Raw genomic sequence first — 26,492 nt, 5'->3', positions numbered from 1 at the left:
GAGGCGGACATGTGGGGAAAATAAATCTATCAGGTGAGGATGAAAAATGGCCACTCGATACTATCTTCCTCCTGGATCTCTGTGGTGCTAAAAAATATTGTGTTGGGTGTGATTTATGGTCCCCTGGGGGTCCGTGTCTGCTGCAGACGTGCCAAGGTCTTAATAGAGCAGAGACCGCCCAGTCCGACTCCAGACACCCACAGCTTGATCAACAAACTGGATTATCTGGAGGCTGCCTTCAGTTTTGGAGCAATTTTACATTTTCCTGGATTCTGTTTTCAAAGCTACATTTCTAATAGGCTCTGGTTCTGACTGGATTCAAAAACGCCTTCACAAAAATCTATTTAAACCAACCTGGTTGTCCCATCCTTGGTCACAAAAACTCTGAGCACATGAGATAATTTACAAAGAGCCTCTGTTTTGACTCGGTTGTCTTTCCAGAATGGTTTTAAATCAGCTACAAAGCCGAAGGTCCTGCTACAAAACTCCAGCTTCATATCAGACAAGTTCTGTTTAGGCAACTTCTTGATCATACAGGTCAGAAAGTTTTGAAATTGAACTTGTAATGCTAATTTGTAGATTAACATTATACAATAGCAAAAAAAAAAAAACAATAACAACAACCAAAAACAACCAATGCAACTTTAAAAAGGAGCTGCTGACACAACAGTTACCCATTGGTTTATTTAGTTTAGAAGAAGTTACTGTAGTAACTTCACAGTAAAGACTGCTGGGTTAAAAACAACCCAATTTGTAATCCAGGGTCGGTCAAATATGGACCAACCCAACGCTGGGGTGTTTTAACTCAACTGGGTTGGGTTGATGGTTTCACCCAACACATCGGGTTATGGCTACTAACCAAATGTTGGGTTAAATTGACCCAGTTTAACCAAAAATTCGGTTGAAACTCATAACCCAACACAAGGGTTATTCTACCACTTTATTTGAGTTTTTTAAAAAAAGATTTTTTTTATTATTATTATTTCTACCGTCAGAAGACAGTAAGGAGATCTTTACTGAACCGAGTTTATCGGTAGTGATTTTTACAACACAGGTGAAAGTTACTGTCATATTCATCGGATTCCAACCAATCTGAAAAATTCAACGAGGCAACGCTCACTTTCTTAATTTATCCTCGCAGTTTCCCCCCTTCGGATGGATGAGACGGAGTCCAGCGTCCAGACAACCAGTGCTGGAGCGGCAGATGTCGGTCCGTCAGCGCGTATAATGCGCGGTGTTTGTGCGTCACGGTGCGCTCCGGACTCTCCTCCCTGCCCGTCAGATGTTCAGCTCAGCATGTGATGCTCCGTCCGTCCTCAGAGTCCTGCGAGCGCTCAGTCTGGACCAAACACCCGATCTGCTCTGTGGATGTGCTCGTTTATCTCTCCGTGTAATCATCCGACAACCGCGTTCATTTTAATCGGAGGACATCGCTGCCAAGATACCCACGGTAAGCAGGGCTAGTTTTATAAATGCATGATGTGGACTGGTTCACTGCAGAAGTTGAGATGCCTTCTCGGCACAGTTGGGAATTTCTCGTATCCTGTATTAAAATAGCAGAGAAACTTTGATGTTTAAATCTTACTAAGTTGTCTAAATTTGAGCGTCTTGAGGAGGAAAACGTGCTGCTGTTTTGGGCGGAGGTCAGGAAACAAACGTGCTTGACCTTGGCTGTGTTTGGAAGTCGATGCATCCCTCATGAGGAGCAAACATATCCACATGTGCCAGCTGCTCTGCTCAGCGGGGCTCCGGCGTGACGCTTTTGAGGTCGTCCAGGAGTCTGCGTGGCTCTGATTTGAAGTAGTTTCGCTGTGTTCCAGATTCAGGATAAATGCCTTTATTCAGTTTGATGAGTTTATCGTCATAAAGTGAGTCGACGATTAATGTAAACTAGTCCAGAGACTGTGAAATACTCACAGAAGAGGTTTGAAATTTTAAAATTTGGAAGCTTTCCTTGGAAATTAGCAAGAATTTATTGGAGTTAGCGTAAATTAAACAGGAATAAACAATAAACATTCAAACTTGGCTGTACAAGCCAGGGGTTCTTAAATATGGTTAATTAAGTGACATTTATTTTGTATAATACTGAATAGAATGAAACCAGATTTAATGCAAGAACACAGTCAGTCACATTCACCCAGCTCTCTGCTCACTGCAGGGGTTTTGAGGCCACGCCTCCTACATGCACCGTGTTCCTCCATCACTTACGCAAACCTGGAAAACCGAGGCCACATATTTAATTCTAATTGCTGCATACAGTGAAGCTCGTTTTGACTAAACTATTGGATAAATCTGGTGAATATTCATTGTTTTTGGCATTGATGTCTGGCCATGATAAGACAAAATATTTATATCTAATATTCTCCAGTTAACTTCCCTATAATTCCCATAATTTCCAATAAAGTTTCATTTTTCCAAATGAAGTTATTTTATCGGCCTCTGTCAAGCTTGGTGCAGCCCTGGAGAAACATCTGCACAACGAGATTTCCAAATCTGATCTGTGCATATACTGTAATAAAACAACTGATAGGGAAAAAATGATTTTTTTAAATTTTATTTTCTGTACTTGATAAGGAGCAGAAAACTCAAAAAACTTAAAATCGCCCTGCTCTTGACCCCTATAAAATGAGTTAAAAAGAATCCCCATTTGGTTGTCTGCACATTTTTATCAAAACAACAGATCGAGTTTCATGATCCTATCCGAAACTTCCGAAAGCTGCCAATTATCCCTCATTTCACTGGATGTTATTGATATGTGAAAGCAAAATCTAATTAGGATGAGATGAAGATTTCTCTGCAGGTCTGCTGTCTGAAACTGTTGTTGTCTTGATGGAGAAATAATTATAGTGTTTAATGATGAGGAATAAACACTTTCATTTTACAATTTATAAAAAGACAAACTGACACCAGCAGAAAGCTTAATAAACTCCAATCGAGGAGATTTGATTGTCATTTAAGATAAGAGGAAAAGGCTGAAGGGAAACCAGGGAATGGAAAACATCTGGGAAGAGGAGCAGACTGACAGGCTGAGAGAAGGACAGAAACAAACAAATATTAGACACAGAGAAACTACAAATGGAAGAGAAAATAATGAAACTAATATAACAGAACACTTATAACAGAATACAAAAGGACAGGATAAACTAAAATGGCAAGATTAAAGTAAAAAGTAACAAAACTGATCAAATCAGGAACATAAATGGAACCCAAAGTACAAACAGCTGTGCATCTTAACATTTATTCTCAGTTTAAATCCAGATGTTCTTCTGGGGAACATCAGCTATTAGCTGCTGGGAGATGATTGAATGCCATGACAGGAGATCCTTCTTCTGCACAGCTATCAGCCTCAACAACAACTCTTTCAATAAATTGTTTAATATGAGCTACATTTAATTTCCTTCTCGGATTAATAACATATTTTTAATTGAACTAGATGGTGCTAATCAAGTGAAACATGTAGGGGGCAGAGAAGCTGAAGAAAAGTGACTATATTAGTACAAAATTAAGTTAGATGGAACAAATGGGCACAAAACTAAAACAATACACAAGAAACAGAACAAAAGAATCAAAAAACTAAGAGGAAAGACATTATGTGACAGAAAACAAGAACCACAAATAATCCAAATACATAAATCAACCATTTAAACGCAGAAAAAGTAGAACAGACTCTTGAAATAAATCCACAGCTCAGGTTGAACCTGCTGACAACCATTCACTCTACAAGTCTGTTTTTTATGGAAGAGCAGGAATAATGAAGTTTACACTGCACATGCTGCTGAACACACCAGCTAACTATTATTTTGGTAATCAATTATCATACCAATTATTCTGATGATCAAGCAGATTTTGAAAATTGTCACATTCTACAGATTCTTCATTTAACCACTTAACCTTTTGTAGACAATATTGGAAGTACATTAAAATGCAAACAAGCAGTTCAATTAATTTCTTTTAAATATTAATATTTTATTGAGTATAGGATTAATTTAGTCAATTTGAGCTAGGCGGCACTACAATTATGGCACTTAAGGAGTTTTGGATTAAATATTTGTACAGTTTAAGGTGTTGTTTATTTATCTTAAATTTAAAATTTATATATTTTTATGCAGTTTTGGTTTAATTATTCCTCTGAATATTTTGTTGTGTTTTTTTTTTTTGCAAATTGCCTTTTGCATACTTCAGTTAACGATTAATCGATTACTAAATTAGTTGGCGATTATTTCAATAATCGATTCCTCACGATAAATTTGATGAATCATTTCAGCCTAATGCCAACCCCATGCAGGAACACGGCAGTGGCAGCATAATGATGTGGGTCTGCTGCTCATCAATGGTGGTGGAGCAGCTGGTTGGAGTTTATGTGAAAATAGACGGCGTTAAATGCAAGAGTAATCTTTGAACAAAGAAATAGAAAAAAATAAGGGCGGCAAGAAAAATGTGACTGTGGGAGACGTTTAGTTGTGTTGGTCTAACTTATGGAAACTTTGGATTTTTACACAAAAAAGTTGACATATTTCAAGGACAAGCTAATAAACGATGAAGGAGGAATTCCTCTCAGCTGCTCTGAGGCTTCGACTCTCATCATTGGCCGAGTTCATTTCCATTCTGGGTCGATTTGTTTTATTTTCCAGCAGGATTATTGGTGCTGTGAGCTGATGTGTGCCTGGAGCTGAAAGGATGATGCAGCCACGGCTCACATTACGTGTCTTGTGTGCTGTAGAGTGGGAATGAATGACAAGTTGGAAAGCAGCACAGGGGAGGAGGGGCTCTGGCTAATGCGCCCAGGATTACCATGACTTGTGGATTATTGCATCAGCAGCTCATCCTCACATGCGGAAAAAGGAAATCTGTTTTTACAAAGAATAACACATTGCAAATATGTAACTTCCTGCTGAGAGGGTTTGTGGGGCATTTCAGGTCTTTCTCTTAAATCTATGGAAGACCAAACCTACCAAAATGAAGAACATATGGCTCAATAGATTTGTGACTATGCTAAAAAAATAAAAGTGAACAAAAATTATTAAAAAAAAATACAAACTCAAAGAAACATAGAGGAACAGACAGCGACGAAATACAAAGTGATGGCAAATTTAAAGGTAAAATAAAATAGAAAGTCTTTTTTAATTAGTGAGGAAAATTGTTATAATTATAAACAAATACATAAAAATTTCCTACAATTAAAATAGTAGAAAATTGTATGGTTACTACTGTAACATTTTATTAACAAATGTTAATAAAATAGACATAAATAAAATACATTTTATTCAGTAGTGATGTGGCCATAAGGCTTACTACTTAAGGTGGCTATAAACTTAAAGGGAGACCGCAAAATAAGTTTTAAAAAAATGATTTAACTGATCATTAAACACTTTTTGATTTCTGTATACACGCTTCGGTGTTTACTATTGTTACTAAATATTGCTGAATGCCACATTTGCCTGATGGCATAAGCTGTTGGAGCTGAAGTGTTGGTAGACAAAGATTGATGCAAAATTAAAGGATTTGTTTTGTGCTGTTTTAAAAACGTCAACAATGCATTTATTTGTCTCTATTTTAAAATCTTACATGTTTACAAGTTAGACCTCTGCTTGATTATTTTTCACTGAACAGAGATTATTTAAAGTTGGAGATTTATGAAACATTCATTGTAATTTTGAACACAAAAAGAGTATTTTCAATCTGTATTTTCGGTATTTTTTCATTCTCTATCTTTCTAATAAATCACATGGTGAAAGGTTTTGTAGAAATTGATTTTAGGCGAAAGTGGATGATTCTGCTACAGAATCATATTTTAATTTCTGATTTATTTTTTTTTGTGTTGGGAAGCAGGATGTGGGATTCACATTTCAGTTCTGTTGTTGTAAAAGCTTTCAGTAGTAAAAAATTCATGGCAGAATTGAATCTTAATCACAGCAGATATTTACCTTCATTCCTTTCTTTTGATGAAACATCGTACAACGTTTACAGTTTTGCTCCAGATGGGGGTTTTTTTAAACAGAGAAGCGGCTTATTAACCAGCAGAGGAGCATGTGATGTGGATCAGGAAAACACACGCGAGGGTTCTGCATCCAAAGCATCATGTTTACCTCCTCCACTACTGTTGCATGACAGCAATCGTTCCCTGAAAAAAGGGGCCGGGAAGCATGTTACTGCAATGCTTTAGGGGATTAGAGGATTTGCAGAGCGAAAAAAGCATCGCTGGAGCTAAGCTTTTCAAAGCAGGGAAATTAAACAGAACAATTTTCAGGATTGAAAACTTTGGGAGCAAAAATGTTACATTAGGGGAAGAATGACCCTGAACCGAGTTCATGACTTGAGAACCATTAGCATTACCAGTACACTGTAAAACATTTGAAGGTGGTTTAACTTGAAAATTAAAGTCCATCTGCTGCCTTGAAAATGCCAATTCAGTCAACAAGAAAAATGATTTTGCGTTAACTCAGAAATTAAAGTTCATGAAGTTGATTTAACAACAAAAAAACAAGTTGTCTAAACTTTGTTCGTTAATCTTGAATTGTGAGTTTTAACCGAACGCTGCGATTTAAACCAAATAATATTTAATCTCTATTATTTTCACTCATGTTATCAAGTTAAAATAACTTTTAGAATGATTTAAATTGTTGTTTCAAATTACATGAGCAAAATTTCTGAAAGTTGCATTAAAATAAACATTTGCCTTAATAACAGACAAGAATCAGATCAATGTAACATGCTTACGTCTCAGGATACAAAAACAAGCCGCTAAGCATTCTGGGAAACAGTTCCCACTCTTTTCTTTTTTCATTATTTTTTAATTGCCAACCTAAAAACTCTAGTTTATTCAACTCTTTGAGGTTTTTTAATAAAAAGTTAACATAATTTGCTACTGTAGATTTATGTTTCACAAACTCACACATTTAGGTTAAAAATCGAAAACTCACTAAATGTATTTGACTTAAAGGGCAGAAGACAGTAGACACAACTAAATGTTTCAGTGTAGCAGCTAATTGAAGTCATAATTAAAGACCACAGTAAGGTAGAAGAAGCATGAAAGTTTTGTTAACATCTGTCCACTATATTTGTTCTTGGTTTTGAAACACATTTTGTGTTTCTGATTCTCCAAATGCAGAACTGGTACCGAGTACTGGACCCTTCAGGCTCTTCCTCACATCTTCATCCATTCATCTCTTCTCCCCACTCCTCTTCTGTCAGTAATTTCTCTCCTCCTCTCAGTTGCTACCTCTCTGTCCTCTTTTTTTTCCTTCTTCTTTTTCTCTCTGTCCATCCCCACACCTCTTCCCGGACCCCCCAGCCTCCCCGATGCCTAAGACCAGCAAGGTGGTGCAGCGCGAGCAGAGCCATGAGCACGTCACGGAGTCGGTGGCCGACCTGCTCGCCCACGAGGAGCCTCTCGATTACAAGAGCAGCTCCCTGAACGTGGGAGCGGCCGCAGGGAAGAAGATCCCTCAGATAGAAGTCCCCGAGAATGACGGCCGGCCGGCGTGGAACAGCAAGCTGCAGTACATCCTGGCCCAGGTGGGCTTCTCTGTGGGGCTCGGAAACGTCTGGCGATTCCCGTACCTCTGCCAAAAGAACGGAGGAGGTGAGCAGGGTGAAAATGTTCAACACTGAATTACAAGAAGCACAGAGGAAGGAGGATTTGACTTTTCTTTCTTCGCCTTTATTTCACCAGAAAAATCCAATTGAGATTAAAACTCTCCTTATAGAACATTCACAGAAAAAGGTAACACCGTAATTAATTAATTAATTAACTCAGAGATTCGTTGTGTGAAACATTTACAGGCAGATGATTTCTTCTCAAAATCAGTAAGAAAAACCTTAAAACATTTAGGTTAAAACACAGCTCCTGCTTTAGGTCCATGATTTTCTTCAAGAAAATGGGGCAGAAAACTGAAAATGTTTCTTTCCAAGTTCAGTTCAGATTTCAGTCACATAAATTATAAATAAGTTCTCACAATGTAGAGAACGTTCTCCTTCATATTCGTAAACAAATACAAAGGAAGAAGTTCTAATATGTCCTTATAAATAAAAATATGCTATTGACAGAGTGGCCAAGGTCGTCCATCTAACCCAGTTTTATAATGTGAAGTAAAACCTTTTTAACCTGCTATAAACATTTTGGTAATTGTGCTACTCTTTTATCTGGAATGTCTTGTTTAGACAACAGTTTTAATTCATGAGCTAACAGTGGACTGAATGTGATTATTAGTATTTATATATGGTCACAGTTCATCTCAGTTTACTGAAATTCAGATAGGTTCAGGTTACTTTTATTTAAATATATCCACTTTTCGAGGCGTGCCGTGGTGGCGTAGTGGTTAGCGCGACCCGTATTTGGAGGCCTTGAGTCCGCGACGTGGCCGTCGCGGGTTCGACTCCCGGACCTGACGATATTTCCCCCCTCTCCTTCCCTGTTTCCTGTCAGCCTACTGTCATATAAGGGACACTAGAGCCCACAAAAGACCCCCTGGAGGGGAAAAAATATATATCCACTTTTTATTTCAAGACAGTTCAGATAAATGTAATTCATTTTGGTACAAATTTGTGTGCACACAAAACAAATTTTTGGTAGTTTGTCCTGTGTGTCTACAGGACAAACTACCAACCATGCACACACACCTAAAGACAATTAGGAGTATTTTAGTGAATATATAACAAAAATGCATAGTGTGTGGAAAAAGTGAAGTGCTGTGAATATTTTCCAGATGCTCTGTATATAAGTCGCATGTGTTATGATATTCAATCCAGAGCAGATGTAATGCAATCGCTGCGATCAAACAGCAGTAAATGACAATGCAAGTCAATTACAAAGAGGCATCAGAGCATAAACCTCTAATTACCAACATGAGAGCATATTTCAAACTTCAGCAATGCCTGAAGATGTTGGTCTGCAGACGTGTAAGGAAACAAATCAAAACAGACGAGTGAGCAGTGCAGCTCTTAATGTGTGGAAGATGTGATGTTGACATGATTTAAGTTTTCTTTTTCTGTTCCTGAAAATCTATCTGATAAAATAATTATTTTTGGATTTGAGTTTGAGACCTCACTTTTTTTAGGAAAACTATGTTGACTACTTCTAATAATCCATAAGGAAATCATATTTTGAAGCAATATTCATGTTAAAATGTAGATAATTTGCAGATGTATGCCACTTCGCTTCTTGGTTCCTCTGTGAAGCTGAAGAAAGTCATTCAGCAGTTCACCTCAGAGCTCAGCCATCAAAAGCGGCTCATCGCTTTCATTCAGAGCACAACTGCTAAGAGAGCAGCTGCATTGTGCTGAAAAGGCCTAAATATAGCTGCACTATTGATTACTACAGCTGGCAGGCAGGCCGGGCCGGGCCGGGCCGGGCCGGGCCTGGCTGGACTGGGCTGAACCAATCCTCCTGTAAACAGGAGCTGGAGGAAACGTGTCGCTGTAACTTTATAGGCTTTACTTTGTCTGGGATGCATGTATGGAACCGGAGGCATGAACTGTGTATTTTCACTATCAGGATCAACATCTTGGCGTAATGGACCGAAGTGTTGACGCTTTAATTGTCCCGACTGTTTTCAGCTCTGCTGCTTCTGTCTGATTTACTACGAAAGCAAACAGTTTAATGCCTATAAGCTCAATTTATTTCCTCAAAGCCGTCTGGTTGGGAGTCTTGGCTGGCTGCCATTTTTCACGTGTAATTTATTGTCTTTATTCTACTGTCCCATCGTGCTTTTTTCCCCTCTCATACATCTCCCTTTTTAAAACATTGTCCATCATTTTGTTCCTTCTTTCTCTTCGTGTTTGACTTCTTGTGTTGTGTAAAACATCTGTGTGGGGGGGGAGGGGACTGACTGTTTTAAATTCAGTATATTCAGTTAAAGAGCACCTATTATGTAAATTTCACATTTTGTAAATTTTTCTGCTTCTATTTGGGTCTCAGCTGTTTCTAAAAACAACCTGAGCAATAAAAAATACTCAGCTGTTTTATGGCAATAATTTATTTTTGGTGTCTGAAAAATTTGGCCTTTCAAAAACCAAAATCAGTGAGCCGTTACCTAGCAACCTAAGCAGAGCTCCAGTCCATTTGGTCAGCTGAATTTACTGCTGTGTATGCTGTATAATGGCTACTGGAAAAGACAAGCATTTTGTTATTGACTTACCATCTGGAAGTCAGTTGTTGCATTCTTGTTGGTTGCGTAGGAGGCCCTACTTCTGCTTTTCAAATACGTACATTTGTATAAGTGCGTGTTTGTTTACAGACGTTTTCTCATGCGACTGTAAAGGTTAAGTTGGGGGCATAGGCAGCAACTTAATAGGATTTAAAGTGACAGGAGGCCTGAAAACATCTCATTCTGAGCTAAAAAAATAGGCAGAACTGACCAGACTAAAATCTTATTCAAGAATTATTTTGTACAAAAAATGTAACAAACATGTTTTATACAGCCGACAGATCTATCCTAACCTGTTCAAGAAAGCATGATAGGACACCTTTAAGCAAACTGGGAAATTTAATGAATAAATAATTTTTTAAAACCCATTTTTCTGTCTTTCAGGTGCATATTTGGTCCCTTATTTCATCCTCCTCCTCATTATCGGCATCCCGCTCTTCTTCTTGGAGCTGGCTGTGGGTCAGAAGATAAGACGTGGGAGCATCGGAGTATGGAACTACGTCTGTCCACGTCTCGGTGGGATTGGGATGTCAAGTCTGATGGTACTCATGCATTTTTTTCTCTTTAACAGTGAATGATTTAGATGCACGTATGATAAGAATTTGGGAGTTTATGTTTTTGTATCAGCTCTTAAATCCTGAAGAGGAACAAAATGCTGAATGTGCAGCTATGAAAGTATAACAAGACAAAGCTCGGTGTGATTTATGAGCATGTCCCTTTTCTGCATCAGTAAGCATTTATAATACTTACAGCCAAGGTAAAAAGAAAGAAGGCTTTATGCAACCAGACATGAAATTATTGAAGAAAACCATAACCAATTATTAATTTTTGAAATAAATAAAATAAAGAGCATTTGGTGGAAAACATTCCGTCACTGCTTTTCTTAGTTGAAGGGGAAAATAAGAGCTTGAAGCTGAAATTATGAACCACTTCAAAGCCTCATGAAGGGAAACACACCATGCATAAAAAATCTCTAAATTTTCAATTTAAAATTAAAGATCAAAGCTTCTGTAGTGTGGTGTAAAGATCAGTCCAATCAGTGACATGCAGAGTGCTTAATTGGAGAGAGTACAAAAAATGTTCTCAATAAGTTTTCTGGCATTTAGCAAATAGTATTGGTAATTCAAACTGACATAAAACAAGAAAAGTTTGGTCTGATTTAACTTCATTTAGTAAGAAAAAAATGTCTATGTCTTTTCATTTTGGAGTATGTAGGTACAGTACAGACCAAAAGTTTGGACACACCTTTTAATTCAATGAGTTTCCTTTATTTTCATGACTATTGACATTGTAGATTCACACTGAAGGCATCAAAACTATGAATAACACATGTGGAAATATGCACTAAACAAAAAAGTGTAAAACAACTGAAAATACCCCTTATATTCTAGTTTCTTCAAAGTAGCAACCTTTTGCTGTGATTACTGCTTTGCACACACTCTGCATTTTCTTGATGAGCTTCAAGAGGTAGAAACCTGAAATGGTTTTCACTTCATAGCTGTGCCCTGTCAGGTTAATAAGTGGGATTTCTTGCCTTATAAATAGTCATGAAAATAAAGAAAACCCATTGAATTAGAAGGTGTGTCTAAACTTTTGGTCTGTACTGTATATGGTTTCAATTGTAACACGTGTGCCTTCATGTAAATCAAATATTGTAAATTTTGTCTGCTTTAAATTGCCGAGGGACTCACCAGGTCCCCAGGTGTTCTCTATCACAGTAACCAGCGTTGCAGAACAAAGGAGAAATCCCAACCCAAGCACAAATAGACCTGCAGGGTTCGTCACACTGCAAACAAAATGCTTTAATCACAGATCATCAGCATGCGTGAGCAGCTGAGTTAAAGCTGAAGTCTCAGTTGTTTGCTTATCTGGAGCAAACAGCTACGCCAACGGTCCTGGAAAGATTATAAGGCAGGGGTGTCAAACTCCAGGCCTCGAGGGCCGCTGTCCTGCAGTTTTTAGATGTGCCACAGGTACAAAACACTGGAATGAAATGACTTAATTACCTCCTCCTTGTGTAGATCAGTTCTACAGAGCCTTAATGACCTAATTATTCTATTCAGGTGTGGTGCAGCAGAGGCACATCTAAAGGTTGCAGGATACCGGCCCTTGAGGACTGGAGTTTGAGACCTGTGTTATAAGGCAATAAAAAAGGAAAAAACTGAAATTATTTTGTTTTGTTGTTGCAGCGGGAATGAGCTTAGGAAGATGAAATATTGTCTCAGATCTTCTCGATTGGATGTACGAGCAAACAGGATGACAGTCCATCACAACACAGAGACACACAGAGCAATCAGACACACAGTCCCACCTAAGGAAAATTTAAAGTCATCAGTTACCCAGAACGTGGAGAGAACATGCTCAAAATCTTGGAAAATTAAATTTTAGAGCTACATTTCTGACATAATGAGCCTTAGTTAGCATGCTAAATATTAAAAACATGAAGATAACGTGTAGCTAAGAGAACATTTCTTCTCTTGGCCAGACTTGCCTTCCAAAATTTTGCTGCCTACTTACCATTTCAGTGGTTTCTAAAGGTAATTTATAACAGTGGATTGTATTTTTTATATTATTTATGTGTAAAAACAATGGGTAGGTGGTTCTTAAAGGGGACTTTTTATACAAAATTCACATTTTGCATGTTTTTATACTTCTATTTCAGTTTCAGCTACTTCTAAAAACAACCCAAGCGATTAAAAAACGCCCAGCTGCTTTGGAAATAAATTCATGTTTTTTGATGTCTGGAAAATGAGCCGTCAGAAACCTCCAGACTTTTAAGTCAAGGGGCACTGCGCCGTTACCTAGCAACCCTGGCAGAGCCCTGCCACGTTACCCAGCAACCCAGTTGGAGCTCCAGTACATTTGGTCAACTAGTTTTACCGCTGTATGCTCTCTACATAATTTTGCTGGTAACTTATGAGGAAGGTGGTAAACTCAACTGATTAATTTTTGACAAGTTACACACGTTAAGTGAAACCAGTCCAGACGATTAAAATATGAAACTGACTGATAGAAAACCAACAGTGTGCACAGCTACCAGAGACAGTCAACATACCTGCATGCTGCATGTGTTTGTATGTATATGAGCTCCCTCTGTGGTTTGTGGACGTCACTCATGTGTTTGAGGATGCAGGGCAGCCTTTATTCAGAGTAGCACGACTGGCAGTGAAGTTGTGGCTATAAATACCTCAGAGAAGATCACTGCTGAAAAGAGAAGACTTTAATTATTCATGCTTTCCCAAACCTTATTTAGAGTCTGAATGTCCTTGCTGGAAAGATTGTAAAGAAGACTGGCAGCAGCTTGGAACATTTACATCCTCCTGCCTCAAATGAATGCTATTCTTGCATTGCACAGATGTTATTCTGCATTAAAATGTTGAATATCTATCTATCTATCTATCTATCTATCTATCTATCTATCTATCTATCTATCTATCTATCTAGGTTTGTGGTTTTGTAGGTCTCTACTACAACGTCATCATTGGTTGGAGCATCTTCTACTTTTTCCAGTCTTTCCAGTACCCGTTGCCATGGAGCGACTGTCCGATTAGGAAGAATGGGACAATAGCCAGTGAGTGACATCAAATCTCACATTAAAAAACACACATATGTATTTCACTGATATATAGGGGTTTTGAAGGTCGTGGAAAACACAGCGGAAACAGAGCAAAACTGAAGAAACGCAAGCAAAAACAGTGACGTTAATGAGGTCACATGACTTCCAATAGTTAGCACAAAATATGAATTTTATGATCAAATTGTCGTGTCTGGGCTGGAGAGGAAATTCTGACAAGGATAATAAATGTCAGATTTTATTACCACAGTAAACCAAATGTCACTAAAAGAGTGACCTATATAAAGCCAGTTATTACGTGGTGGTTGTACAGAAAGATGCTATACAGAAATTAAGAATGAACTAGTCAGTGCAGAGGAGAAGACAGTCAAATTATTGTCTAATATTTTAAACAGTTAAGTTTTTTTCATTTAAATGTTGAAATATTATGATTTTTAAAAGATGGAAATATAGTTGCATATTATAAGGACTCCACACCCAACTTAATCATTTCAGTTGCAAAATGGGAACGTGAGATAATTCTGCTCAACAAGCCACAGTTAGCAACAAAAGCTAATAATCAGGTTTTCTCAATTTTTTTAAAATGTTGCATTAGATTTGTCTCATTTCAGTGCAATTTTGTATCCTGCCCTTGAGTAAAATTTATACATCTATTATTAATTGCACCCACACCCCGCTATGTAGCACTTACACCAATATCAAAGTCAATTTTATTTATATACACTGGATCCAGTCAGTGTAGAGAAAAATACATGTGGGTTCTGCAACCACAACAAACTCAGTTCAATGTGTACATCACTGTTTTTGAAGAACATCAAAAATCAGACAATAGTTATGTAATCCATTCCCCTTGTTAGCTTAAAAGCTAAAACTAAACAAGAAATGATGCCACGCATGGCATAAAGTGCAGAAAAAGCAAAAGATATTTTTTAAAATTTTGCTAGTGTTTGATTTTTGCATTTTCCCTTCAATAACAAGACAACTTTTGATTTACAATCCCTTAACTGTTCATTTTTATCTAAGTTATCTAAACAGGGCAATTTTATGAGTAAACATTAAGCCTGTTTGACTCATGGCGTAGTCAGCATTAGACACCCCTGGTTTAAGAAGCTTAATGTCACATCTCTGTATTTTTCTGTCAGGATCTTTCTACTGAAAGGCAAATGGACTCAGAAGTTCAATAGATTAGCGGTAATAAAAACAAGAGCAGCAAATAAACACCCAGCTCATGTATGACTCAGCAAAGCTGGGCTACTGACCGTAAACCAGGGAAAATAGATTCAGCTGCTCAGAACGAGAAGCAACATCAGCAAATTTAATATTTCACAATCCATTCAGGTGACAAATCTCCATCTAGTGTCACAAAAACAAACACTAGGCTTGATCAAATGCATCAAACATTGACTGTGTGAGATTATCAACCATTTAGCATAATTAGCTTAGCTACAGACTACTGTTTGCCCCCATTTCACTAGCATTTAATGAATTAAGGAAAAAAATTACCAACATATTGATATATTTAACTTGTACCTTTTACCACTTAGATGAGTCAGTCAGCAGCAGCTCTAGCCCACGTCCCTCCTAAGAGAAATTAAAGCTGCAGTGTGTCACTTTTATATAAATATTTTTTTTCACATATTTGTTAAAACTGTCCTTATGTTGTGACAGTATGGTATGAGAGATAATCTGAAAAATCTATTTCCTCTGCTTTCTCCCAGTGCTAGAAACAACCAATCAGTGGTAGGAGGAGAGTTTTAGTGCTGTCAATCACTATCTCATGTGGCTGCTCATTCTTCCTCCCCCTCGCTCTGTGCTATGCTGCAGCTAGCATAGCCTGTTGTAAATGTTCAGTCTAGTTAGCATAGTTACCAATGACGGCAGATAAACAGTTTTCCTGTAATGATATGTTGTTTCTCCATCATTAGCACATTTAGCAGTAAGTGAATAAGGGTGATTGACAGCGCTAAGACCCTCCTCCTGGTTCTGATTGGTTGTTTTGGTCAGAATGTTGCATTACATTAGCCAGCAATAGTAGTTCAGGGAGGAGGTGGAGAAGATTGATTGTTTTCACAGATTATCTGTCTCATAACAAACTGTCAAGACATGGTGACAGCTTTAACAAATATGGAGAAAACATATTTTTATTAAAGTTATGTACTGCATTTTATGAGAAGTCTGGATTGTTTTATGTGCATTTTGCACGTTGCTTTTGACTGTTGCTCGTGGGGAGAGATATTTCAGTAATCTAAAACTAATTTTAAAAAATTTAAGCAACCTACTTGCATACTGTTTGCGGACTGTTGGATGTAAAATTCATGAGCAGTAAATATTGTGCTAGTATCAGTACTGAACCAAAGAAAGCAAGGCACTTGCAAGCCTTTAAAATTGTGACGCTTTTTATGGGTCAAATAGACTCAAAAAATTGTAACAGCAGCTGCTTGGGGGGGCCCAATCTAATTTTTTGTCATGGGGCCCAAGATTCCTGGCGGCGCCCCTGAGGCTTAGTATTAGCAAACGAACATTGCAAATTAGCCATTCTTGCTGCGAGCTAAAATAAAATTTAAAAAAAACATTTTCCTTAATGACTTCAGCACACAAATTATTTACATCACCGTTACATAAAACAAAGAGACAATTATTATTTTCACAATTAACCAATACTTACGAACAAATCTTGTCTGAAACACAACGTGTAAAGATAATAATCAGCTGAATTTAACGAACTATTCGGTGTTACGTTCCACCATCTTGGATCTATTTTCTCTTTTTAGCGTCACAAAACAACATACAAAATATCCACCAGGGGGCGTTCTAGTGCGGTTTTCAAACCTTGGTCCAGCTTAACTTACAAAAGGCAGAACAATCTGTAAAGGACATATTTACTTGCTTTTGCACAATACTGCAAGTTCCTTTTATTATTATAGGAAAATATAAATATGTGTGTGGAATGAAAGCAATCTCTGGTGGTTCATGCTCTGCATGTTAAGCCACAGATGACCTTGTGTATATCTGAGAGGTGTTAACTATACTGGATGGTAAATTGAAACATGAGCAAACATACCCAGCTACAATATATTTTCAAATGTCCATCCTCGCATCGGCTCTTTTCATCAGAAACAAACCATCTTCAATTTCCACACCTGTTTCTTTTCCAAATAGCTTTTAAAACTTCTCATTCTCCCCTTGCTGTGTCCAGTTGTGGAGCCAGAGTGTGACAAAAGCTCAGCCACTACATATTTCTGGTACCGGCAAACTCTGAACACGACCAGCACCATCGCAGAGAGCGGCGGCCTCAACATCAAAATGACCTTATCTCTGCTGGTGGCCTGGATAATTGTCTGCCTTGCTGTCATTAAAGGAATCGCCTCTTCTGGGAAGGTAGTGGGAATGGAGAAAACATTAGAGAACGTCAATGTTTTTCATTTCTTAGAGTGCATTTTTCTTCTGCAGGTGATGTACTTCAGCTCTCTTTTCCCTTATGTGGTGCTCTTCTGCTTCTTGGTCAGAGGTTTAATGCTCAAAGGATCAGTAGATGGGATCGCTCATATGTTTACTCCAAAGGTGAGCCTGATTAAATGATGTTACCTCCAGAAACTACCCACCAGTCAAGTAGCTCCTAATAATCACGCCTCGTCTCTCAGCTGGAGAAGATGCTGGAGCCGCAGATTTGGAGGGAAGCAGCCACTCAGGTGTTCTTTGCTCTGGGTTTGGGGTTCGGAGGCGTCATAGCTTTCTCCAGTTACAACAAAATGGACAACAACTGCCACTTCGACGCTGTGCTCGTCTCCTTCATCAACTTCTTCACCTCAATTCTGGCCACGCTGGTGGTGTTCGCCGTGCTGGGGTTCAAGGCCAACATCATGAATGAAAAATGTGTTGCAGAGTAAGTCCGACACTCGCTGTCAGTGAAATAAAAACCGTAATATGAGCACAATGTTTGGATTACGTCACATAAAAACGTTTTGTTGTGATTTCCCGACATTATTTAGCTGCTTAAGCTAACTAATTTTCAATCTGCTGTTGCAGTATCCTGGTTGGCTACTTAATTTTTGTAGAAACTAAAATAAAAATAAAAAGAATTGTGTTTGTGCTCCACGCTGAATTGAACACAGAAATGTTTTTGAAAAATAAATGTTTATAAGTATTATGTGGAATAGAATACACTTGCACTGTACTTTTGATTGTGATCATATTGGACTATGATCAGTTGCACCACACCATTCAATAATATACAAATAAATAAAAATACACCAAGTAAAGCAACAATGCAGCCCAACAATGCACATATCAAGCAATATATCAATGTATATTTTAACAAAATGCACAGGCAACGGTGCACAAAATTGAACACCCAGCAATTTAGCAAAACTTTTCTATATTCCCCAGTTAAGGTCAACATCAGTCCATATTGCTCAAACAGCACAGTATGAAAAAAATGTTCAGAAAAGATTGTATAAGAATAGAAAAGTAACTCTCATCCATTACTTGTAAATAAAATCCCTGCTATCCCTGTTACAGTCTTTAAATGCTCTACAGATATAATGACTAGCCTATTATTGATCGTTTTTCTAAGACTTCATTATAGATTTATTCTTGTTTGGTATAAAAACTAAAGCTCAAGTAGATTATTATCTGTAAATAGAATAGAATAAGCAAATATACAGAACACTGAGTGTAATTATGACCTTATTTCTTGTACACTTCAAGCTGAAAACATATTTTCTGTCCAGGTGTGGCTTGTTCTTGTTGAGCTTCATATCTGTCATTAACTGTATGTTTGTTACATGATCGTTCTACTTTTCAATGTCTGTAGAAATGGAGAAAAGATCCTGGGATACCTCAACTCCAACGTCCTGAGTCACGATCTCATTCCTCCTCACGTGAACTTTTCCCATCTCACCCCATCAGACTACGCTGACGTGTACAGCATCATCAAGACGGTAAAGGAGGACGGCTTTGCCAAGCTGGGTCTGGAGCCCTGTGTCCTGGAGGACGAACTCAACAAGGCGAGTGTTTATGACACATCGACAATCTGCTGACCCACAGCATGAACAGCGTCTCATTGCCTGGATCGTCTCTCTGTAGGCAGTTCAGGGCACCGGCCTGGCCTTCATTGCCTTCACGGAGGCCATGACCCATTTCCCAGCATCCCCTTTCTGGTCTGTAATGTTCTTCTTCATGCTAATCAACCTTGGCTTGGGCAGCATGATTGGCACCATGACTGGCATCACCACACCCGTCCTTGACGCCTACAAAGTTCAGAAAGAGCTTTTAACAGGTACTCCCAGCTCTCCCCACCAACTTCCTGTCCCAACTCCCTTCCTCCTCCCTCACAAACTCTGAACTCAGCACTTATGATTTATTAAAATACATCCGGGAATAGCCTGCATTAAGCTTTGTATCAATGCTACACGTGTATTGAATGGTAAAGCATTAATAGGATTTGGAACCAGTAATGGGCTGGAAAACAGTGTTGATATTTTTCCATATTCCTCTCAGAATAGCTCTGATGTTTCCTCTTGTCTGTGTGTTTTTTTCAGTGGGCTGCTGCATTGTGGCCTTCCTCTGTGGGTTGTTGTTTGTTCAGCGTTCAGGAAATTATTTCGTCACCATGTTTGATGATTACTCAGCCGGTTTGCCCCTCACTGTCGTAGTGATCCTGGAAAATGTCTCTGTCGCTTGGATTTACGGCACTAAACGGTAAGACTGAGTGTGTTATTGTAGAAAGTGCTTTACAAAAGTATTTATACACACTGACTGACTTAAGGTTAAGTTAGAGCCAAAACGTTATAGCACTCTTTTAGGATTTTATCGCAAAGAATAGCATAATAATGACCTAAATTTTATTTTTTTAGAGATAAAATTCAGTAATTTTGTGATTCCTTACTTGGATCCCCCTAAAGTGCAATTTGATGGAGGTAAATGCAGGATAATCCAGAAAGAAACCCATTTAGAGGTTGCAAAAGTTTTGAGTTTTACTTTCTAGCAGGACAACAACCCTGACCAAACAGCCAGAGTTACAGACAGCCTAGTCAAAGCCCAGACTTAAATCCAGCCTATAATCTTTGGTGAACCTTTAAAAATGCCATTGACCATCCAATCTGAATTTGCAAGAGGTTTTTTTACAAGGGCAAATATATAAAAATATCCTTGTCTAGATGGTCACTGTCACCAATAATCAGCTTTTGTAGCCGATTATTGGTGATATTTTATTGTCTATATTTTATTTTATTTGCGCTATTTATGTTATAAAATTTATATTTGTCAGGTACAAATACATGCCACATTTTTCTTATTTTATTTGTAATAACCTTTAAAATGATGGTCCACTTTGTGTCAGTATATTATGAAAACTACCAATGCAAGCAGATTTAAGTTCAAGGTCAAAGGTCAAATTTATTTATATAGCATATTTCCAACAAAGTGCTTTACAATAAAATAAAAACTTTAAGACTCTTGTTATTAAATGGAAAAATGTGGTCAAAAAGGGTCATAATGTTTTTGAAGTAATTTTGTGTTCCTGCTACTCTTGTGTAATTTTGTCTTGTGTAATTTTGTCTTGTGTAATTGTTGTTGTCATCTTTTTGTCAGCTTCATGCAAGACTTGGAGGATATGTTGGGTTTTCGACCGTCTATAATCTACTTCTACCTGTGGAAATACGTCTCTCCTCTTTGTCTCATCGTCCTCATCTCAGCCACAGTCATAGAGATGGCCATCAGCCCACCTGGATACAACGCCTGGGTTCAAGACCTGGTCAGTTTATATGTGTGAGGGTTTGGGTTTTCTGTGAGTTTTTTCAGTTAATTTAGTTCCTGTGTTGTCCCGGCTGCCTCTCGTTCCCCTGATTAATCCGTCATGTAATAAAGCTCACCTGTGTTCCCTGTTCCCGGTCCGATCCTGGTCTTTTTTTCATTTGCTGTCTTGTCAAGTCGTGTGCCATCATCATACCACTGTGGCCTTCCAGACTTCCTGTTGGTGTTGCTCACCTGTGGTTCCTGGCTTGGTGTACCTTTGGACGTCATTAAACTCATTTTTGCACCTAACCTGGGTCTGACCGCATCTATCCTCACCACCTCCTACAACAACCACTTCATGACGATGTGTTTCTGTTTCTAACCCAAGAAAATCTCTATTAAGAGACCAAAGCTGCTTCATCGATAATGGTTGACAAAAGGTTTTTGTTCTGCTCCATAGATCAGCAACAGTAAGAAAACTACTGGTGTTATTAGACTCCAGTTATGCTTTTTGTTGGTTGCTGTGGTTTGCTGTTTGGGTCAGTGCCTTAGCAATAGTGAGAGAGGTTCCTCAAGCTGTTAATTGTTGTTTAGCTGTTCTGTGAAAGGTTGAGGCAGGTGAGACTTTCATGTGAACGCAAAGTCCACAAATCTTCAAGCTAATTAATCTTGTTGGAGTCTTCTGACTGGTGGCTTTAGGAAGAAGACCGAAGAAGGCTCCAAATAAGGAACTGAATGTCATTGATAGAACTTGCCAAGACATTTCCTGGTAAAAACCAGCCTCTTGTTTTATGCTTTTCTTCGTAAATAGTCTGTGCTCTTTGCTATTGAGAAACACTTGCTTCCTGGAGGCGTGGACTCTGTTGAATTTTAAAATTTTACCCAATTAGATTAATGTTAATTCAACATGTCTGTGCCCAAAACAGACACATCCTTTGCTGCTGTTGCTAAAACTAACTAAAACTAAAACTACAGGCAGAATGTAGCAGAAAATCAATGGCATCATTTACAACTTTGCTTTCTATTCGCTGATTCCAGTTTAATGGGAGAAATCCCAGATGGAAAGCTGAAGGGAGATGAGAATCAAGCAGAGTTGCGTATGAGAGCGATGGCCAAACCAGCCGTGATGATCATTTGAGAAGAAGGAGGAGTAAGAAATTATTCATGAAATGGATGTTAAGAATAGAAAGAGTTAACAGAGGAGAACAATAAACATGGATGACTCACTGGATTGATTTTTTTGTTGGAGCGTAACTGAATCTGCACTGGGAGGAACTTTATCATAGATTAGTGTGACAGAAACAAACCAAAATGATTTGGTAACCAATAACTTTACAGATTTGTAAAAGATTTTTGAAAAGTATGCATCCTTTTTGTACCGGTTCACAATTATGTGCTACTTTTTGTGTCTATCCCAAAACATACGTTGTAGTAAGAGGCTGTAAATTAATAAAATGAGAAACGTTTTAGGAATATGACATGAAGTGGAGCTGTTCTATCTTTAGAAGTGTAAATATTTCTCCTTGTGTTTATTTTAAGCTGTACATGTCTATCCCTACAGGCTCAGGAACGTTTCCAAAGCTACCCTCCCTGGGCTCTGGCCATGTGCTTCGCTCTCATCATAGTGGCCATGCTTCCTCTCCCAATCGTCTTCGTCGCACGCCACTTCAACTTGATGTCAGACGGCTCCAACAAGCTGTCTGTCTCCTACCGTAAAACCATGATGAAAGACATCTCCAACCTTGAGGAACAAGACGAGGCCAGATTCATCCTCGGTGCCAAGCCCGGCGACACGCCATTGTCAGGTGTAGCCCGCAAACCCTACGTGACTCCTGCAGGGAACAAATCTGTGGATCCCAACTCTCTGTCTCCAAATGTCTGCTACGGTACGAGCTACCAAAACACTGCGATAAGTCCCACGACACCAACAACGCCGCCTACTCCTCTCACACCTCTCACACCAGAGTCAGACTCTTGACTTTCCTCTTACTAAAACCAATCCAACATGCAGTTTAGCTTCCAGCCTTTTCCCTGCTGATATTACAAAACCTTCAAAACAATGTTTTGAAGCATGTACAACACAGAAAATGTTAGTTTTCCTGTAAAGTATATGCTTCAAAGCAGTTTTTTTTTGCTTTTCTTGATCAGATTGAAGCCATACACTGGGTAAAACAAGGTATTGTTAGTCCAACATGCAGTGAGTCTGAGATGAACACACACAAAAAACATCTAAAAAAAACTACATTTAGTTTTCTGAATGTGTTTCTGTGTGATATTTATATAAGGCTGCTGTAAAGACGTACAAATCTGTTTCATTCAAGCCCAAAGTTAACCACCTTCAGGATTTTATGTAGCGATCTTCGTTCAGTCTGTAAATATGGCTGTACAGTTAGTTAGAGAAGCCTGTAGATTTTACTATGTGGAGATTAAAGCACCAATGTCATTCTCCATCACACACACTCGTGTCACGTTATGTAGAAGTTTTGTCGTTTTAGACTCTCCACCAAAGAGTAAAAACAACAAAACACTTGAATTCAGGCAAAGAATGTGAGACTCATGTGTTGAGTTGGAGTAAAAGTTTATTTTATTAATTTTATTTTATACTCATGAGACTGGAACACAACCCTATATGGTATGTTTTATATGTGTGGGAGGCACAATATGTTCCTGCTACTTTAAAGCTAATCTGAAGTCAAATCTGTTTGATTGATGCTACAAAAGCACATGTGTATTTTTACAATTCATGTCCACAAGTAAATCACTGATTGTAATTGTCTTATTGGTAAAGAGATGCACAATTCAAAATGTACTTCTATAACTAACAACAGCTTCCTTTCCACTTCCTGGCTTCCCTGGTAAAGATGTGTGAAAAGCTACAAAATGTTTAAATCTCTATTGTAGCAGCTTGATTTTACTAAAAGAAAATTCTTTGAGAAAATAATTCTTCAGTTCCTGTAAACTTATTCAGTGTGCACAAAAACATTACCACTAGAAAATAATTGTTTTTAATAAAATCGTGTGTGGTGTCATTATTGGCAATTTATTGCAATTTCTTTTTTGCAATAAATTTATTGATCAAAGTGTCTAAAAACTTTAATTTTGATATAAATTTGACATGACACAGAGATTTGTAGCTGTACCCAAATGCAAACCTCAAGGTGGCAGCGTCACGGTGATGGTTATAGAGTTAATTAAAGAGAATATTTAAAAAACAAGAGAACCAAGTAAAACAGAGTGAAAGCAGCAAAAACATGATGGCAATCAGGAGAATCTGGTAAAAAACTGAGAGGTTTTTCACCATGGAGGGTTAATGAGCGACGCCAGGTGTGACGAATCAGGAGAATGTGATGCAGCTGGGAGAAAAACCTGATTATATAAACTGAGGGAACGTGACTAATGAATACAGAAATAAACACAGGAAGCTGAACAAGAGCACAAAATGATCTACTAAGCACAGGATACAAATCTAAACCAATGTACAGAGAGCAGAACACAAGAAAAAACTAATAAACTAAAATTAAAGGCATTAACTAAATACAGGACAGCCTTAGTGAAACATCTGGTAAAAATAAATAGTATTACAGAGGTTGCCAAGTCTCCATAACGGCTGTTTATTTTAAGGCTTTAGTACCCATGTTTTCCAGGCATGCCAGTATCTGTGGAGGTTCCTGTACGTCCCAAACAGCACAGAGGTCGAATGTGAAAAGAAAAATAAAAGCACAAACTAAAAATGACAAATCATAATGAATAATATTGACAAAGCTGGACCAAAAGACAGAGGAACCTGCAAAGTTAAAGCCTAAATAACATTAACCTGCCAGCTAATAGTATGAACTGCAGAAAGCCTTAGACAGTTCAGCTGCACAACCATTACAAGCACGAACATGCAGTCTTCTGTATATTTGTAGAATACTAAACCTGTTTAGTATAATTAAATTTAGGCTCAGTTGTGACCATTGTACTGATGTTATTTTTTTTTCTACACACTGATATCAATTAATTGTTAAAATAAAGCACATCTTAGTTCATGCTGCACATTTATTTATTTTTCTATTACAATATTCAAAGCACAGGTGTTAAATTATAAATGGACTATTTATTTTATTATGCTGTATATTTGCTGTTATATTTGAGCGACGATGAACAGAGATGAGAACATAGAATATATATTTTCATTTTGTTTGAGGCTTCTGTGTATTTAAGCATTTGTCCGTGTTATTTTTGGTGTTGCTTGTTGTTATTAGCTCTGGAAATGCTGCTGGATATTAACGCTGTTGAGGTTTTGTCACATACGGTGGGCCGTGTGAGGCACCGATATTCACCACTTGTCCACGGGGTTTCAGCCACACAAGCAGTCAAATAGTCTCAAAAAATGTAAGTCATTTCTAAATTTTAACTCAGTAGCGAAGAAGCCTTTGGATTAGAAGAATAATAGGAGCGAGGAAACATGTTGGTAGATGTTCCTGTAAACTTTCTTTAAGGTTAACCCCCTACTGCCTGAATTTACAATTATATAAACAAATAGATTATTCTTGATGTTGCTGTCAAACAAATTCAAGATGAGCATAGATGAATTAATTTTTTAAAAAAGTAAAAATATTTATGCATTTAATGTGCAAATTAGCAAAATTAGACCTAATGGAGCAGAGCGTAGACCAATAGATGACAGCACAGGGTCTTTGATATTAACTGCATTATTATTATTTCCTCTTTTTTTAAGTGACTTTGGAGAAAACTGTCTGCCAAATTCATAAACTTACATATAATCTCACACTATGCAAACTCTTCACTCATATTTTCATTCAGATTAATTTGGCAAAAACAGAAAAATAAAAAACCTTCAAGAAAACTAAAGTACTTGGTCATGATGGAGCAGGACACTGTGAATTCCTCCTCAGTTATCTCAGTGTACATGCACCATCCAGAACAGGTGCTGTTAGTTTCACACACATTTTGACCATGGAGTGTCGCAGGTGTTATTCAATACACCGGCATGGTTAGACAGGAAACCGGAAGGGCAGCAGCTTCAGAAATATGTTTTGTTTACGCCTCCAAGCCTTAGAAATTCACATCGACTGCTCTTTTATGACACCCAGCGGCTCTTCAGAGTATTACATGTAGGGTCTTTACCACTTAGCTTCGTAGTCAATGCTTCTCTTTAGCCTGACCAAATCTTTCTGATTAGCCTTGTTCCAAAATATTGTTTTCATCCAGCTCCAGGGTGAATCGACACCTTCATAAGGAAGATTTTGTCTTTTTGTTTAATTCTGAGTTATTCTCTACTATCTCAATTCAATATCTTGGGTAATATTGTTTTCCAAAACTAATCCGAGTAAGAGTAATATGACAGAGGGGTTCTTTCACAACAGGTATTGAAATGTTCTGCCACCTAGTGGCGGGTCAAGAAACAACAGAAGTCTCATTTTCATCTTGTCTAAAATGTTTTATGGTTTATGATCAAACTCATGTGACTGCTGGCGCGGCTGTAAACCCTGCGTCGTGTTTTTGTGTGTAGTTTTACTTCCCATGAGTCAGATTCCTCCTGTGTGTCATGTAAGCATCCAAACCACCAAACTATTTTGAAGGTTTTTATTCATGTGAAGTATAGCAACGTCTTAACAAGTGACAAAAGTAAAAAATGAATGTGACTGATGCACTTTGTTCACCAGAAAGCAAATAAAGTTGGTGTTTATTTTATTAACTATAGCAGTAAATTTAAGGTCAGTGTAAAAGCAATATCTTGTCATTTTAACAGCACATCAACTGTGGCTGAAAGGACACACTGTAAGAAATTAAGACTTGAATGTGTGTGTGTGTTTATATTTATAAATGTGTGTGTTTGTGTAGAGTTAGACTGGTGTGTGCAGGGCCTTACTGGGCTCACACTTCAGGTGTTATCTGTACTGGAGACACTTTAGAAACATCCCTTTACAGACTCTCTTTGTTTCTCCTCAGTCGTATGGATGAATGATTCACAAGTGATGTAAAACTTATAAACATAGGTATATAAAATGTAAATAAAGAGCAAACGTACCTCT

At 37.9% G+C, this 26,492-nt stretch overlaps 1 protein-coding gene across 1 annotated transcript; it reads left to right on the top strand.

Annotated features, from left to right (window-relative positions):
- Positions 1-1,017: 1,017 nt before the first annotated feature.
- On the top strand, positions 1,018-26,492 carry LOC116710627 (sodium-dependent neutral amino acid transporter SLC6A17-like). The gene is made up of 12 exons (XM_032549770.1): positions 1,018-1,450; positions 7,109-7,582; positions 10,530-10,687; positions 13,590-13,716; positions 16,916-17,097; positions 17,170-17,280; positions 17,361-17,602; positions 18,533-18,725; positions 18,805-18,997; positions 19,260-19,419; positions 20,311-20,473; positions 22,016-26,492. Exons 2-12 carry the CDS (start codon positions 7,300-7,302, stop codon positions 22,430-22,432), a joined length of 2,229 nt encoding a protein of 742 aa, XP_032405661.1. The 5' UTR covers positions 1,018-1,450; positions 7,109-7,299; the 3' UTR covers positions 22,433-26,492.

The sequence above is a fragment of the Xiphophorus hellerii genome, chromosome 20, assembly GCF_003331165.1.
Source record: "Xiphophorus hellerii strain 12219 chromosome 20, Xiphophorus_hellerii-4.1, whole genome shotgun sequence".
Classification (NCBI taxonomy): domain Eukaryota; kingdom Metazoa; phylum Chordata; class Actinopteri; order Cyprinodontiformes; family Poeciliidae; genus Xiphophorus; species Xiphophorus hellerii.
The sequence above is the reverse complement of the archived record's forward strand: the minus strand, read 5'-3'. Positions and strand labels throughout refer to the sequence as shown.

What these genes read in the sequence shown, in the direction of transcription:
- LOC116710627 (XM_032549770.1), top strand. Translation starts at nt 7,300, where the DNA reads ATGCCTAAGACCAGCAAGGTGGTGCAGCGCGAGCAGAGCCATGAGCAC. An exon ending in TGGAGGACGAACTCAACAAG is followed by an intron (nt 18,726 to 18,804) that starts GCGAGTGTTTAT and finishes GTCTCTCTGTAG; the next exon opens with GCAGTTCAGGGCACCGGCCT. An exon ending in TCAGAAAGAGCTTTTAACAG is followed by an intron (nt 18,998 to 19,259) that starts GTACTCCCAGCT and finishes TGTTTTTTTCAG; the next exon opens with TGGGCTGCTGCATTGTGGCC.